Source organism: Thunnus maccoyii, chromosome 2, assembly GCF_910596095.1.
Source record: "Thunnus maccoyii chromosome 2, fThuMac1.1, whole genome shotgun sequence".
Lineage (NCBI taxonomy): Eukaryota > Metazoa > Chordata > Actinopteri > Scombriformes > Scombridae > Thunnus > Thunnus maccoyii.
The window spans coordinates 1212491-1226989 of NC_056534.1; the positions used below are offsets into that span (position 1 = coordinate 1212491).

The 14499-nt window shown below is 40.9% G+C and overlaps 1 protein-coding gene across 1 annotated transcript in view; it reads left to right on the forward strand.

Annotated features, from left to right (window-relative positions):
* The first annotated feature begins 1915 nt into the window (after positions 1 to 1915).
* mark1 (MAP/microtubule affinity-regulating kinase 1) overlaps positions 1916 to 14499 on the forward strand; it is a 21849-nt gene continuing 9265 nt past the window's right edge. The window contains exons 1-6 of the mRNA XM_042426516.1: positions 1916 to 2342; positions 9471 to 9674; positions 12017 to 12070; positions 12410 to 12458; positions 13153 to 13218; positions 13331 to 13401. Coding sequence (XP_042282450.1) covers positions 2298 to 2342; positions 9471 to 9674; positions 12017 to 12070; positions 12410 to 12458; positions 13153 to 13218; positions 13331 to 13401 — 489 coding nt within the window. The 5' untranslated portion in view covers positions 1916 to 2297. The remainder of the gene's footprint in view (positions 2343 to 9470; positions 9675 to 12016; positions 12071 to 12409; positions 12459 to 13152; positions 13219 to 13330; positions 13402 to 14499) is intronic.

Consider the following 14499-nt stretch of genomic DNA (forward strand, 5'->3'; position numbering starts at 1 on the left):
AGACTAAAGACTGGACTCTGGATGTGGGACAGATGTTCAGACTAAAGACTGGACTCTGGATGGGGGAAGATGCTACATAAATAAATCTGCAAAGTAAAAGTGGCTCCACACTGATGAACATCAACATTAAAATGCTTTTATGTGTATTTGTTAGTGACAAAAACAAACAATATAATATACGTACAGTACTGTTATATAAGAGTCATAATGAGTACTTTTGTACTTCAGTCAGTATTTTAAAGTGTTTCTACAGTAAATCAACATACTGTCACTAAACTCACAGATATATTTCTAAACATTCTGTTCAGAGTGAAAATGTTTTTGTAAAAGTGTGACAAACTTCTTCCCGAGCTTTCAACTGCATCTTCCAGATGGTCTTCATCACTGGATCAAGTCCAGCAAGTTGCTCCATTTTCACAATGACGCCTGAACGTCTCCTGAACGTCAGCTTTCATTCCAGCTGACTGATGATGTTTGAAACTCAACACAGTTTCTTTATATTCTGTCATAAAACAAACATAACAAACTTTTCCTCGTATTCACAAAACCAACCAACAAACTGAAAAACTGAAAAACACAAATTCAAACCAGAAACACAAAACCAACAATAACAAACTGCAAACAGCAGATAAACAAAGTGTTGCATCAAACTGGAAAACACTAAAAGTTCAAATAACAAGTGGAAGAAGAACTCAGATCCTTTACTGCAGTAAAAGTACATAAGTATTATGAGCTTGATGTAGTTAAAGTATTGCAGTAAAAGTACATAAGTATTATGAGCTTGATGTAGTTAAAGTATTGCAGTAAAAGTACATAAGTATTATGAGCTTGATGTAGTTAAAGTATTGCAGTAAAAGTACATAAGTATTATGAGCTTGATGTAGTTAAAGTATTGCAGTAAAAGTACATAAGTATTATGAGCTTGATGTAGTTAAAGTATTGCAGTAAAAGTAGTGGTTTGGTCCCTCTGACTGATATATTATTATATATGACATCATTAGATTATTAATAGTGAAGCATCAGTGTTAGAGCAGCATGTTACTGTTGTAGCTGCTGGAGGTGGAGCTAGTTTACACTACTTTATATACAGTTAGCTAGTTTAGTCCACTGGTTCCCAAGCTAGGGGTCGGGCCCCTCCAAAGGGTCAGCAGATAAATCTGAGGGGTGGTGAGATGATTAATGGGAGAGGAAAGAAGAAAAAACAAAGTTCTGATACACAAATCTGTTTTCAGTTTTTGGACTTTTTCTCTAATCTTTGATTTTTGCTGAAATATTGGATCATTTGAACATTTATTGAAATGAAAGCATGTGAGAAGTTTAGAGGGAAAAATCACTATTTGGTGGAACTGTTAACAACTCATAGACATGTGAAATGTGACCCCGACTACACACTGCTTTTTGTAAGACGTCAAAAGACAAAAAGGTTGGAAACCACTGGTTTCATCTTTAACAATGTGTTGTATTTTAAAAGCTTGTTATATTTATCCATTGTGTCAAATCTTCATCTGAAAAGTAACTAAAGCTTCAAATAAACAGTTGAATTTTCATGTGTTTGATATTTTTGTTCAGTCTCTGAGATTAAACTGAAAATCAGACAAAAAGTCAAACATTTAAAGATTAAAATAATAAAATCTGCTTTAATTTCAGGACTCAGTGAAACTTCCTCACATGTCCCTGCTGCTCTGCCGTAGGACAGTTTGTATAAATAACATTTGTAACGGGATTTTAACGGGATTAACGGGGAATGAGAGGAAACGCCCTTGTTGTTTTTCAGCTGATTCACCGTTAAAACACTCGTTGAAACACGTGTAATCCATAGCGGGTGTGAGTCTGGGGGGGTTGGAGAGAGAGGGGGGGGGCGGTGACGTCGATGAAGATGAGCATGACGGGGAGGAGGAGCTGTGACGTCACAGTGCTCCGCAGTGCTGCTGTCTGAGGATCGCCGCGTCTCCTCCAGGAAGCGTTTTAACTTTTCCTCCTCTGCTCTCTTCCTCCTCCTCCTCCTCTTCCTCTTCTTCCTCCTCTTCCTCCTCCTCTTCCTCCTCTTCCTCGCTCTGTCTCTCTCTCTCTCTCTCCCGCTTCGTCTCCATGCGGGGCTCTCTCCCGCAACAGCACAAACAGCGGGCCTTCCTGTGAGCCGCCGCCCCGGCCTCCCTCTCCCTCCGGCCGGCGGAGCCTCCCGGCTGAGCCCCGCTGAGGTGGCCTGGTTCCCGGGGAGAGATGCTGTAGAGCAGCCGGCGGAGGAGATGCTGCTGCCGGACTGAAGAGAGCAGAAAGCCGCGGAGGGATCCAGAAAGATGTCGAGCAGAGTGCGCCTGACCCCGGTGAGCGAGTCTGAACAGGTGGGTCTGACCGATTATCGATTACTGATGGAGTTTGATCACTGATGAGGTTGAAATACATGTTTAATTATTTTGATTAGCTCTATTATTGATGGAGTTGAAATATTTTTATTACTGTGTTATATTTGTTTTATTATTGACTGAGTTTAATGATTTTATGGATGTGGCACTGATAGAGTTTAATTATTTTTAATTAAAAATTAAATTGATTTATTTTTTAATAATTTTAAGTCATATTTTTTTATTAGTGTTATTATTGATTCAGTTAATTTTATTACTGATGCAGTTTATCATTAGAGTTTAAATATTAATAATTAATGGAGTTTTATTATTAGTAGAGTTTATATTTATTATTGATGGATTATGATTAGTTTTATTATTGATGGATTTTGGGGTCTGACAGTTTAAACTGGGAGGAGCTGAAACCAGCAGGAACAGTTTTGATTGATCTGCAGACTCAGAGTGGATCAGCTGATCAGAGACGCTGCATCCTATTAAATATCCAGCTCCAGTGTCAGCCATGTTTGCTCACAGGTTCACTGCTTCTTTATGTAAAGGGTCAGTTCACTGAAATTACAAAAACCAGTCGTCATGTTAACCTGCTGGGAGCCAAAAACGAAGGTGTGGACCCCCGTTTCTCCCTCTGTCTGCGTGTTTTTATTAGTAATTAGTTTGTGGTTCCTGTGGGGCAAAATGAACATTTATTGATGAATCAGCACAAAACAGAGAGCTTGATAAACCGGCCGTGTATCCAGTCAGATATTTCAGGATTTATTTGTTCAGGTTTGTTGATATTTGTTTGTTTCCATCTCGATACAGTCGAGCTCCTGAAACTACTGAGCTACTGAAGAAACAGACCCAGTAAGAACAGTTGACGGTGTGTTTGGAGGTTTTAAAGGTGCATCAGTTATATTATTGACCAGCAGATCAGTGCGTCTGGTCATGTTAGCTTGTTTGTCACTGAGCATGTGCGAGTCACATTGATCAGATTCAGACATGGTAAATTTCTCAATGAACTTCAGTATAAAGTCAGAGGTTGTGATATGTAGCGCAACAAGCTAGCAAAGCTGTAAACAGAACAGTGTTCCTGCACATGCTCAGTAGCGTCTGCCTTACAGGAAAACTACTCTCCAGAGACTGAAAACTTGATGCTGTTATTAGAGTTTGGAGCCGTTTCTAAACTAACTAACGTGACCAAACTCTTCACGATGAAGGATCATGTGACCCAGTGCAGCGCTGTGACTCACTGATGTGTTTTTAATCAGATATATCAGCTTTGATACACACAAGATACTTGTTAGTAGATCAGTTCATTGTTGGTTTGGATCCAAACATGAAGACAAATATAGAAAATCAGCAGAATGATCCTTTAATATTGAAGACTTTGGGGTTGCATACTTCAGGTTTGGGGTATTTGTTGTTGGGCTGATGGACCTTGAAGGAATGCTGGGTAAACGCAGCCTCCTTATTGTCATGCTAATGCAGGAATGCTAACAGCGTGTGACACTGCTGCACTGCAGGCTGTGAGTCATCGCGCTCAGTGTTAGATCAAAAGTTTGGAATGTCTTAAAGCTGCTGTTATTAATATTCTTATATTGACAGTGAAACAGACCAACTCTGCAGCTCTGTGGAGCTTTTTTTTAGCCTTTTGTAGCTGCTAGTTTTGGTTTTTGCTGCAGCAGAACAGCCAGATATTCTTCTCAGGAGTTGGTGGAGACCAAACCAGAGCTAACATGACAGAGAATGTTGGATTTATATTCAAACATCACTTCAGTGGGATGATTGTGCTGCTTTGTGTCCGCTGGATGTGTAAAAAGCCAACATCTTAGCCACAACTACTTAATAAACTGTTAATATGTCAGACGTTGAGTTTCCAGCGTGTTCTGCCGCCGATAATCGAGGCGACATTAACCAATTAGTTTTAGTTGCTTGTGTCAGAACAGAAAACCCACATGAATTGTTCTTGGAACAGTCACTAGGTGGTTTCTGAAGCCGCCAACTATGAATCTGTTAGAGTCAGAGGAGCTGTGATCTGATGGTTTATGGATAAATCAACTGTTACATATTAGCATGTAAATGTAAAACCCCAGAACGGAGCCCTGAGGAACCCCACGAGTTATCGCTGACACTGTTCATGTTGCGCTGTGTCTGCTGGGTGTGGAAGTGGGAAACGTGTTTGGTCTTATAAATCAGACGTTATGTTCCAGCGTACTGCAGCTGTGTGTCGGGAAACAACAAAATACATTTAATTATTCCGTCGAGGATAAGAGCCGCGACAATCTGCTGCAGGTGCATGAAGTAACATATACAGTAAATAAACAGTTTGAGTCGCGCTGTTTTAAGCCTTCACTTACTTACATTTTGGATAAATAGTCTCCATTAAAAGTCATGTGACTCAGCTGTTAGCAGGAAGTAAAACCTGATGTTCTGCAGCTTCTTTTGTTTCTGGTGTCTAAGTGGATTTATGGAGGTTAATTCATGACCAACAGCAGAAATGTAGTAAATCACACTCAGTCTGGAAATGTGCCGAGGAGTTTTATAGAATGATGAGCTGACATGATTCCTTGAGGCTCCGTCGTGTCTTTGAGTCTCAGCAGAGTTTTGATCTTTTACCCTTCAGCTCTGCGGGACGTTCAGCAGCTACAGTCGACTGTCTGCAGACTATTGATTTTTTTTTTCCCAAAATACACTGCAGCATGTGACATCAAGAGTCAGGTGATGTCATAAGTCCTCTACAGTTTTCAGATGTTTAAAACTGCCCCCCCCCCCCCCCCCCCCCTCCCCCTCCTCCTCCTCTTCCCTCCTGGTGCGGTGACCTTTGACCCGGTGGTCACTGTGTCACGTGACGTCTGCAGCTCATCTCTTTTCTCCTCCCTGATGAATCACTCTGCTGCTTTTTTTTGCTGAACTGTGAAATCAGCTGCCACAGGCTTTTCTCTGTCACCATGGCAACACATAGGTTTACTATGGGATTCCCCCAGTGGGAGTAGAAACCCCCTCCTCCTCCTCCTCTTCCTCTTTCTCTTCCTCCTCCTCCTCACACAGCAGTGAGACATGAAGCCACACAGGGAACAAAATCCACCTCAAGAGTCCCAACCAGTCCCTGAACTTTGACCTCTGACCTACTGTGTGTGTGTTTGTGTGTGTGTGTGTCCATCCTGGTTACCACGGCAGCTAACTGATGCTAGTTTTAACCACAGAGGGTCTGTACAGTCTCTTCAATTCAATTCAATAAACTTTATTAGCAATAAGAACGGCAGCCGTTTCAAAACAGACAATAAAACAGACTTTAAAAAGTGTTCAGTGTGTCGTCTGAGTGCTCCGTGCATCAGGAAGAGACGAACCACCTCAGACCGTCCGACATCTGAAGCTCTGAAGTCTTTCAGGTTCTTTAGTTTTGACTCGTCTTCCACTGAATTTAATCCTGTTTTCTTGTGAAACTGAGTGAATCACAAGTCCACCGGAGGCAGGAAACAAATGTAAATTCATTTAAAGTGCTATGTACACACGTTATATATGTTAATCATTTTATAAACTGTTTGACTAGAACTTCTTTTACATCTCAGGTCCTTTGCGGGCGTTAAAACCATCTTACAGCACAATCCACCACAAACATCTAGAATATATGTTCCTTTAATCAAAATATACTTATTATACTTTACATAAACTGTTGCATGAACTTCAATAATGTAAGAACACGTGATTACAACAGAAACAAACACCAGCATGTGAATATTTCCTGTTTTTTTTAGTCTCTATGACAGTAAACTGAAGATCTTTGACAAGACGTCTGATGACGTCGTCTTAGACTCAGACCATCAGTAGCAGCTGTAAACATTATAAAGACGTGACGTCGCTGCTGTAACTCTACATCTGCACTTTTATTGTTTTGTGTTTTTTAATAAATGTCGTGATTGTGAATCAGCTTTTCACATGTCGAGTCACTTCCTGTCTCTAGACTCTGTGATCCAGTTTGGTGGAGAAAAGGAAAAAGATTTCTATTTTTAATCAGCGTATCTGTTTTTTTTTTTTTGTATTTTCAACAGCAAACAGCCTCCAGCCGCTGTAATCTGTAAACTGAACCAGAAATAAATAAAAAAAAACACTTCCTGTTCTGTTCTTCAGCAGGAGGAACTTTAGTCCAACAGTCACTGCTGCTGCACTAGACTCACTAGTCCCACAAACTGGGACCCTGAAGTGAACCACACGTCTTATGCACCACAGGTGTTTTCATCAGGACACAGAAAAAGAGGAGCTGAACTTTGAGGGGATGAAGAGTCCATAATGAGCAGAGAAAGGTGGTAAATAGATACGTTTAACTCTGAACAAGCTGTCAAAGTAGAAATAAAGAGAACAACACTCTCATGAAGCCGTCCGCCACTGTTGTTGTTGTGTTTCTTCTTCTTCCTCTTCCAGTGAAACACTGTGTTACTGCCAACATCTGTTTTGTCAGCGATATGACAAAGTTCCATTTTTCCTCCAAACACACGACGACGCCAAGCCGGCGTTTTCACATTTACAAAACTCTGGAGGCCACAAGGTCGTTGTACGGAGGCCAGGAGCAGCCATGCAGAAAAAAAAACTCATTTGTTCTCTCAACTTATTTATTTTTCGCCTGTTCTCCTCTCGTAGAGGACAACAAACACATTCAGTCAGCTGGAAGTTTGAAGAAAGCGAAGAAGACATTTCATCTGTAACGAGTTACTGATCCAAGGCAGCCAGGATCAGCTGCACGTTCCTCACAACAAGGTCATGTTCTCTTTCCACATACTGTACGGTGCAAAGGTTTTAGACACTTTAGATGTTTAGATTCTTCTCCATAATGCAGCAGCATCAGGGAGGCGTCATAAAGAACCACAGCAACAAATATTTATTCACTTTCTGCTGTTTGGATCAAGTTAACTGATAAACAAAAACTACCAGAACTGCTGAAGTTTGCATCCCAAAACCAAATCCTCAGAGTGAACATGGTGTCTGTAACTGTCCCTCCGTCGGTGTCGAGTGTCATGGCGGTGCGCCGTGATGTCACAGCGCTGAGGTGTAACAGTAGACGTCTTTGTCACCTCAGTGTCGAGTCCTCCGGCTGATTCAGACGCCGTCAGACTGGTTTCTCTACAAACCGCAGTCACAACTCTACCGACTGTTCCTGTGAAGAAACGTTCACGGAGACGAGAGCTTCTGCTGCGGAGCGATCAGCTGTTTGACCCTCTCAAACATCTGCTGTCGTTTTCCTGGAAGTAAACAAGCCTCCATCGCTGCTGTGAGCCAGCGTCTGACGCTGATGTTTGTGGAGAATTTCCAATAATTCTGAGCAGGAGAGTCTGTAGCAGCTTTTATATTTGTTGAAAGTAGAAAATAAAGGTTTTAATCTATAAACTAAATGTTCCAGTTTGAACCTTTATCAGCTGCTTCAACAACAAACTGACACCACGAGCCTCTGCTCCATCATGTTTCATTACATTTCCTCTCTGAGATTTATATGAAATGATGCATTTCTTCTGATCACAGTGACAGAAATCTGATAAAAACACGTTCACATCCAGACTGTGAAGGTCAGACAGAAGCTACGACCTTCATCTGTCCGCCGTCATCGACACAAACATCTGCGCCGTCGCTGGAAACGTCTTCGCGGTGATCCAGAGGCTGGAGGACTTCCTGCTGCAGGTGTTCTGAATGGCTGTTGATTGAAAAGCACCGTAATAATAAGTGATAATAGATCAACAACATCTGACACTTCTGACGCCTGAACGTCATCAAGTTTAAGAAGAAAAAACAAGCTCATCATAAGGTCATCAATAGCAAACAATAAAAGTAAAGGCTCCGGTTATTTGGATGTAATTTAATGAAAAAAACAAATAAAATAATGATCAGCTTTTACTCCACCAGACGCCACATCACTGTGTTTAGTCTTTATATCATAGAGATAATCAGCAAAAGGACATAAAAGGGACAAAACAAACATAATTCCAATCAACCTACAATTTATTTCAGCCAATCATCTCTTCACTAAATAATAATAATAATAATAATACAGTTTATTTATGTAGCACTCATCAGAACCAGAGGTTACAAACGACGTGAAAAAGCAACAGAAAGAAAAACACAAACAACCACATGTGGACAAACTGAATAACTAGAGTTAGTTTCCTCTGAACTGTCCGTGTCGCTGTGATATCGGACATGTTGGCGTTCTGCATTAGATTTAAAATATCCACAAACTTCCACCCAGTTTCATATAAAAATGGAGCAACAATCATTATTGTACCAAACAACCTGCGCAGGTGTTACCTGCTAACATCTCAACACAGAAGAATAGATGAAGCAGGTTTTACTGTGCTGCTGATGTTTTATTTAACACTTGACTCGTGCGAAGCTAACAAGGATAATGAGTCTGAACCATAGACTGTATAAAAATATGGACGTAGTTACCGTGACGTCACTCGTTGGTTTCTGAAGAGCGGTTTTGAAGCTCAAAGCGAGCCGCTCCGGCCGTCGCCATCTTGGCAGTGCGTGATGCTGCCTAACTCCCAGCCAATCAGAAATGGGCAAAGAGGCGGGCCGAACGGCTGAAACAAGCCACCTAGCGGCTGGCGGACCTGTCACTCAAAGCAGCCATGTCCTTCATTATGCAGAACTTTACGACTTAATAAAATTTAAACGGGTGAGTTATAAAAAAAACAAAACCGTTGTTTGTACCAGGCTGTAAACATGTTTATTTCTGCTGTAAAGTTTAACATGGAGGTCTATGGGGATTGACTCGCTTTTGGAGCCTCAAGTGGTCGTTCAAGGAACTGCAGTTTTTGGCTTCATTTTACAGCCTGGAGGTTGCTGCTTGGTCTGAACCTTCGGGGGGCTTGTTGGGTTTGAGATGATTCTGCCTGATAAGCTTTAATTAGATGATCCAGGAGGTTCTGACATGATGTAGCTCACTGAACATGTATGTAAAGATGTTCCTCCTCCTTAAAGAACTGCTGTACTGAACATTTATTGACTTGAATGTTGTGACGGGATTCAAACCATCGACCTCTCCCGTCTCTCTGGTGTGAAGCGTTCGAGCTCAGTCGGACTCAGTTTCTGATCTTGTTAATGTTCGTAATAAATCTGTTTTGTTTGTTTGTTTTCTTGCAGCCAAAGACTACAGACGGCCTTCCTGAACCGCCGGCCCCGCCCACCAAATCCTCCAGCCGCCACAGTCTGCCGCGATGCCGCAGCTCCGTCATGTCCGCCGCAGACGAACAGCCGCACGTCGGGAACTACCGGCTGCTGAAGACTATCGGAAAGGGAAACTTCGCCAAAGTCAAGCTGGCCAGACACACGCTGACCGGCCGAGAGGTGAGAAGTCCGTCTTAAACCAACAGTCATCAAATAAACATTAAAAAAAAAATGTTTGAAATGTCTAAAAACAAACATGATAAAGCTGAAAATTATTATTATGTAGGATTGAATAAGATAGAACATAGAAAATGATAAAATGAAATAAAATTCACAAAGTAACTTGAGAATAAATCATTTATTTTCTCTAAACACCTTCTTCTGGTACAAATGTTTATTTTTACACAATTAAGAACAAATAAATACAAATTAATTTTCAAGGATAGAATATATCAACTCACTCTTCTGAGGAAAATCCTGAAAAACTAAATGTATTACAATTTTATGAATGTATTTATCAATTTATTTGTCTGTTTTTTAATATAGAATCGATTCTCCAGTTTTGTGCATTTTATTCATATATATGTCATCATTTTCTTATTTCATTAATTTATTAATAAGTCAGGTTTGGTCTTCCATACATTAGAGCTGTATTATCAGTTTTTGATAGTAGCAAGTGTGTGTGAGAGCTGCAAACACATATATTTAATTATTCAAAGAGTTAATTTTTTGAAGGTGTCCTGCAGCTGCTTCTGTCCTCACATGTGTGAACAGTAAAGAGTCTCTGAGGGTCAGCAGGGTTAAATCAGTTTGAAACGTAACAACTCGCAGCAGCTTCACCCATGAATCATTGATGCTGCAGACATCAGCAGCTCGCAGCCGATTGGTCAGAAGATCAAACAGAGAGTGTGTGTGTGTGTGTGTGTGTGTGGTCTGTCATAGGCTACTTTTGGGGACAAATTTCAGACTCAGGACCAGTTAATTGGGGTCTGTTTGTCCAGTTGGGTACAAAAGCTGATTTTTGGGTCAGTGATGATGGTGAAGATTTGGTTAAATCACCAGGAAATGAATGTAAGCTTATGTAATGTCCCCACAAGTGACCGTGATTTGATGTGTGTGTGTGTGACACGTTTTTACTTATTTTAAGATCCATTTTCTGAGAGGAGAAGTCAGATCCGTCCAATCAGCTGCTGGCTCTCTCTCTCTCTCTCTCTCTCTCTCTCTCTCTCTCTCTCTCTCTCCATGGAGCAGCTGACGTTCTGACTTTAACGTCTCCGCAGTCGATTTAAATCTCATTGATCATCTTTTTTTTTGGACTCCAGCCTGAATAAATCTGAGCTCTTGTGCTGCTGACTCTGTATTTCCTCTGAAACTCTTTTTGGTCTGCAGTCAGTTTTTATTTGTATCTTTGCGTCTGTATTTCAGTTTTTAAAACGGTTAAAACTGCACTGAAACGTTGTAGTCCTTGTAGTTTATATCCAGCAGGGTTGAAGTGTGTTACCGTGTTCATATTTACTTCTTCCAGTTGAGAAATCACCTTTTAACTCCACAGAACCTGGTGCCTACATTACCCAAAATACAGTGCTGGAAGAAGTACTCAGATCACTCACTGAAGTAAAAGTACCAGTACAGCAATGTAAAAATACTCCATTATTAGTAAAAGTACATAAGTATTATGAGCTTGATGTAGTTAAAGTATTGCAGTAAAAGTAGTGGTTTGGTCCCTCTGACTGATATATTATTATATATGACATATATAAATAAAATGAATATAAATGAAATGTGACCCCGACTACACACTGCTTTTTGTAAGACGTCAAAAGCCAAAAAGGTTGGAAACCACTGGTTTCATCTTTAACAATGTGTTGTATTTTAAAAGCTTGTTATATTATCCATTGTGTCAAATCTTCACCTGAAAAGTAACTAAAGCTGTCAAATAAATGTAGTGGAGTAGAAAGTACAATATTTCCCTCTGAAATGTAGAAAGTAGCATCACATGGAAATACTCAAGTAAAGTACAAGTACCTCAAAACTGTACTTGAGTAAATGTACTTATTTACTGTCCATCACTGCAAATATGTAAATGCTGTCCAGCTTATCGCTTCTGTTGGTTAAATATATAAATAAAGATGCATTAATACCAAAGAAATAAAGGAAAATAAAAGACACAAAATGAACAAATCAATCAGCTGACATGAAGCACAAAGATCAGACGTTTGACTGATCAGGTCCACTTACTTGATGTTTTCAGAGCTTTCAGCCACATCTTGAGGCCTTCCTCAGCGGGTTGTTGTGGAGTTTATTTGTTGTCATGTGACCTCAGTCATGTGACAGCAGGTGGTCGATCACAGAGGAAGTGAAGCTTCTGATGAGGTTTTCAGAAACATTGAAGTAAAATCCCACAAACATGTTTACAGCCGGAGAAAAATTATCCGCAAGAATGAAAATAAAAATATTATTATTATTAATATTATATTATATTAATATATATTATATATTGTTTCTGATGTGTCGTCCTACAGGTCGCCATCAAGATCATCGACAAAACTCAGCTGAACCCCACCAGCCTGCAGAAGGTACGACCCCTGACCCCTGACCCCTGACCTCTGACTGCTGATCTTCCTGATCACTTTCTTTAAGATTTAAGTGAGAGTTTGTTATTGATACGGTTCCCTCTCAGCCAATCAGGGAGGATATTTAACACCTTTAACACTTTATGTCACATTTGCTCTCACCATCATTAAAACACCTTTACTGAAGGTTACCAAGGAAACGCTCCATGACAACCAATCCAGTGTTGTGGATATATCTGTCTATGTTTAGCCTAGCTTAGCACAATGACTGGAAACGGGGGGAAACTGGTAGCCATGTGATGAGATGTGTGTCAGCGTCACTGATTCAGATCATTTCTGCAGCTCTTTAGAGAAGTCAGTGTGATGAAGATCCTCAACCACCCGAACATCGGTGAGTCTGCTCCTCTCCTCCCCCTCCTCCTCCTCGTCATCCTAATCATCATCATGGTCCTACTCCTCCTCCTCCTCCTCATCCTAATCATCATCATGTTCCTCCTCCTCCTTTTACTCCTCCTTCAGCTCCTCATCATCATCATCATCATCATCCTGCTCCATAATGGAGTTCTACACCTCCTCTTTTTCCTGCTAAAGTTATTGTAACAAAGAAAGATCATTTGGCAGTAGAGCTCAGTATTTAGCAGCAGTAGAGCTCAGTATTTAGCAGCAGTAGAGCTCAGTATTTAGCAGCAGTAGAGCTCAGTATTTAGCAGCAGTAGAGCTCAGTATTTAGCATCAGTAGAGCTCAGTATTTAGCAGCAGTAGAGCTCAGTATTTAGCAGCAGTAGAGCTCAGTATTCGGCAGCAGTAGAGCTCAGTATTTAGCAGCAGTAGAGCTCAGTATTTGGCAGCAGTAGAGCTCAGTATTTAGCAGCAGTAGAGCTCAGTATTCGGCAGCAGTAGAGCTCAGTATTTGGCGGCAGTAGAGCTCAGTATTTAGCAGCAGTAGAGCTCAGTATTCGGCAGCAGTAGAGCTCAGTATTTGGCAGCAGTAGAGCTCAGTATTCGGCAGCAGTAGAGCTCAGTATTTAGCATCAGTAGAGCTCAGTATTTGGCGGCAGTAACATTTTCCTGCTGTTGTTTTTCAGTGAAGCTGTTCGAGGTGATCGAGACGGAGAAAACTTTGTACCTGGTGATGGAGTATGCCAGTGGAGGTAAGACCCGCCCACCTGTCTGTCAATGAACATGATCAGCTGTTAACAGTGTGACACACCTGCTCACCTGTCTGTCTCTCACCTGTCTGTCTCTCACCTGTCTGTATCTCAGGTGAAGTCTTTGACTACCTGGTCGCTCACGGACGAATGAAGGAGAAGGAGGCCAGAGCCAAGTTCCGCCAGGTGAGACCATTTTATATTCACTACATCTGTAAACACACACACACACACACACACACACAGCGCAGCATTTTCTAAAACAAACTTAATGAACAAAAACAATAATGTTGATGAAGCAAAAGCTGATTAATAACAATATAACATAACAAGCCTGAGTTTAAATGGGTTTGTAATCTGTCTGGAGCAGCGTCAGTGTGTTTGTGATGCAACAGTGACGTCGTCACGGCTACATAAAAAGTACAGCAGGACTCTGTGGTGCAGCGAACAAAGACTGACTACAGGTTACTGCTGAGTAGCATCACATATAATAATAAACAAGTCATCTCACAAAAGTGTTTGTTTGCGATAGTAAAGTCTACGAGGTCATCTTCAGTGAGCATCAGAATATCATTTAAAACTTCTTCACTTGTGTATCAGCTAATCTGAGTTGGTTTAGTTAGATTTGGTGACAGTGATCACGACAAAAACACATTACAAACTGATTGATTGATTTGATTTATTGATTGGGACAGTGTTCAGTTTTAAACATTAAAGATGCACTACACCGGAGTTAGCCTGAAGCTAATTTGCATCCGTAGATAAAAATTTTCACAAAAAAAAAGTTCAATTATCTTGTTAAAATCCTTAAAAATAACATCTAGTCCTTCTATAAATATGCAAATATATTTCACATCAGAAGTTTTCCTGCTGGACACCAGATGTTCCTCCTTCACATCACACTTGTGTAAGTTGCATACTGGACCATGATTGGCTCCAGACTATTGGTGATGTCACAGATCATGCAGCAGGCTCGCCCCTTAAAACAAACTCAAACAAACAGAGAAGCTCAAACATTCAACTGTACGAACAAGAAGAAACTTTAACAGAAACAGTTTTCACTCACTGTTAGAAGTTGTATGATTTGCAGGTGTCTCTGTGTGTAAAACCTGCTCATGTTCATCCTGCAGAGCTGCATGTGGGGACCGGACCACAGCGCCCCCCCCGCAGGACAAAAACATCAGCTTGCATCAGTGTCACCGCTCATAAATCATCTGTTTTGTTGTGGTTCATTAGCTGTTTAAACGGCTGAGCTGGTTCTGCTGGGTACAGAGCCGTCCCCTC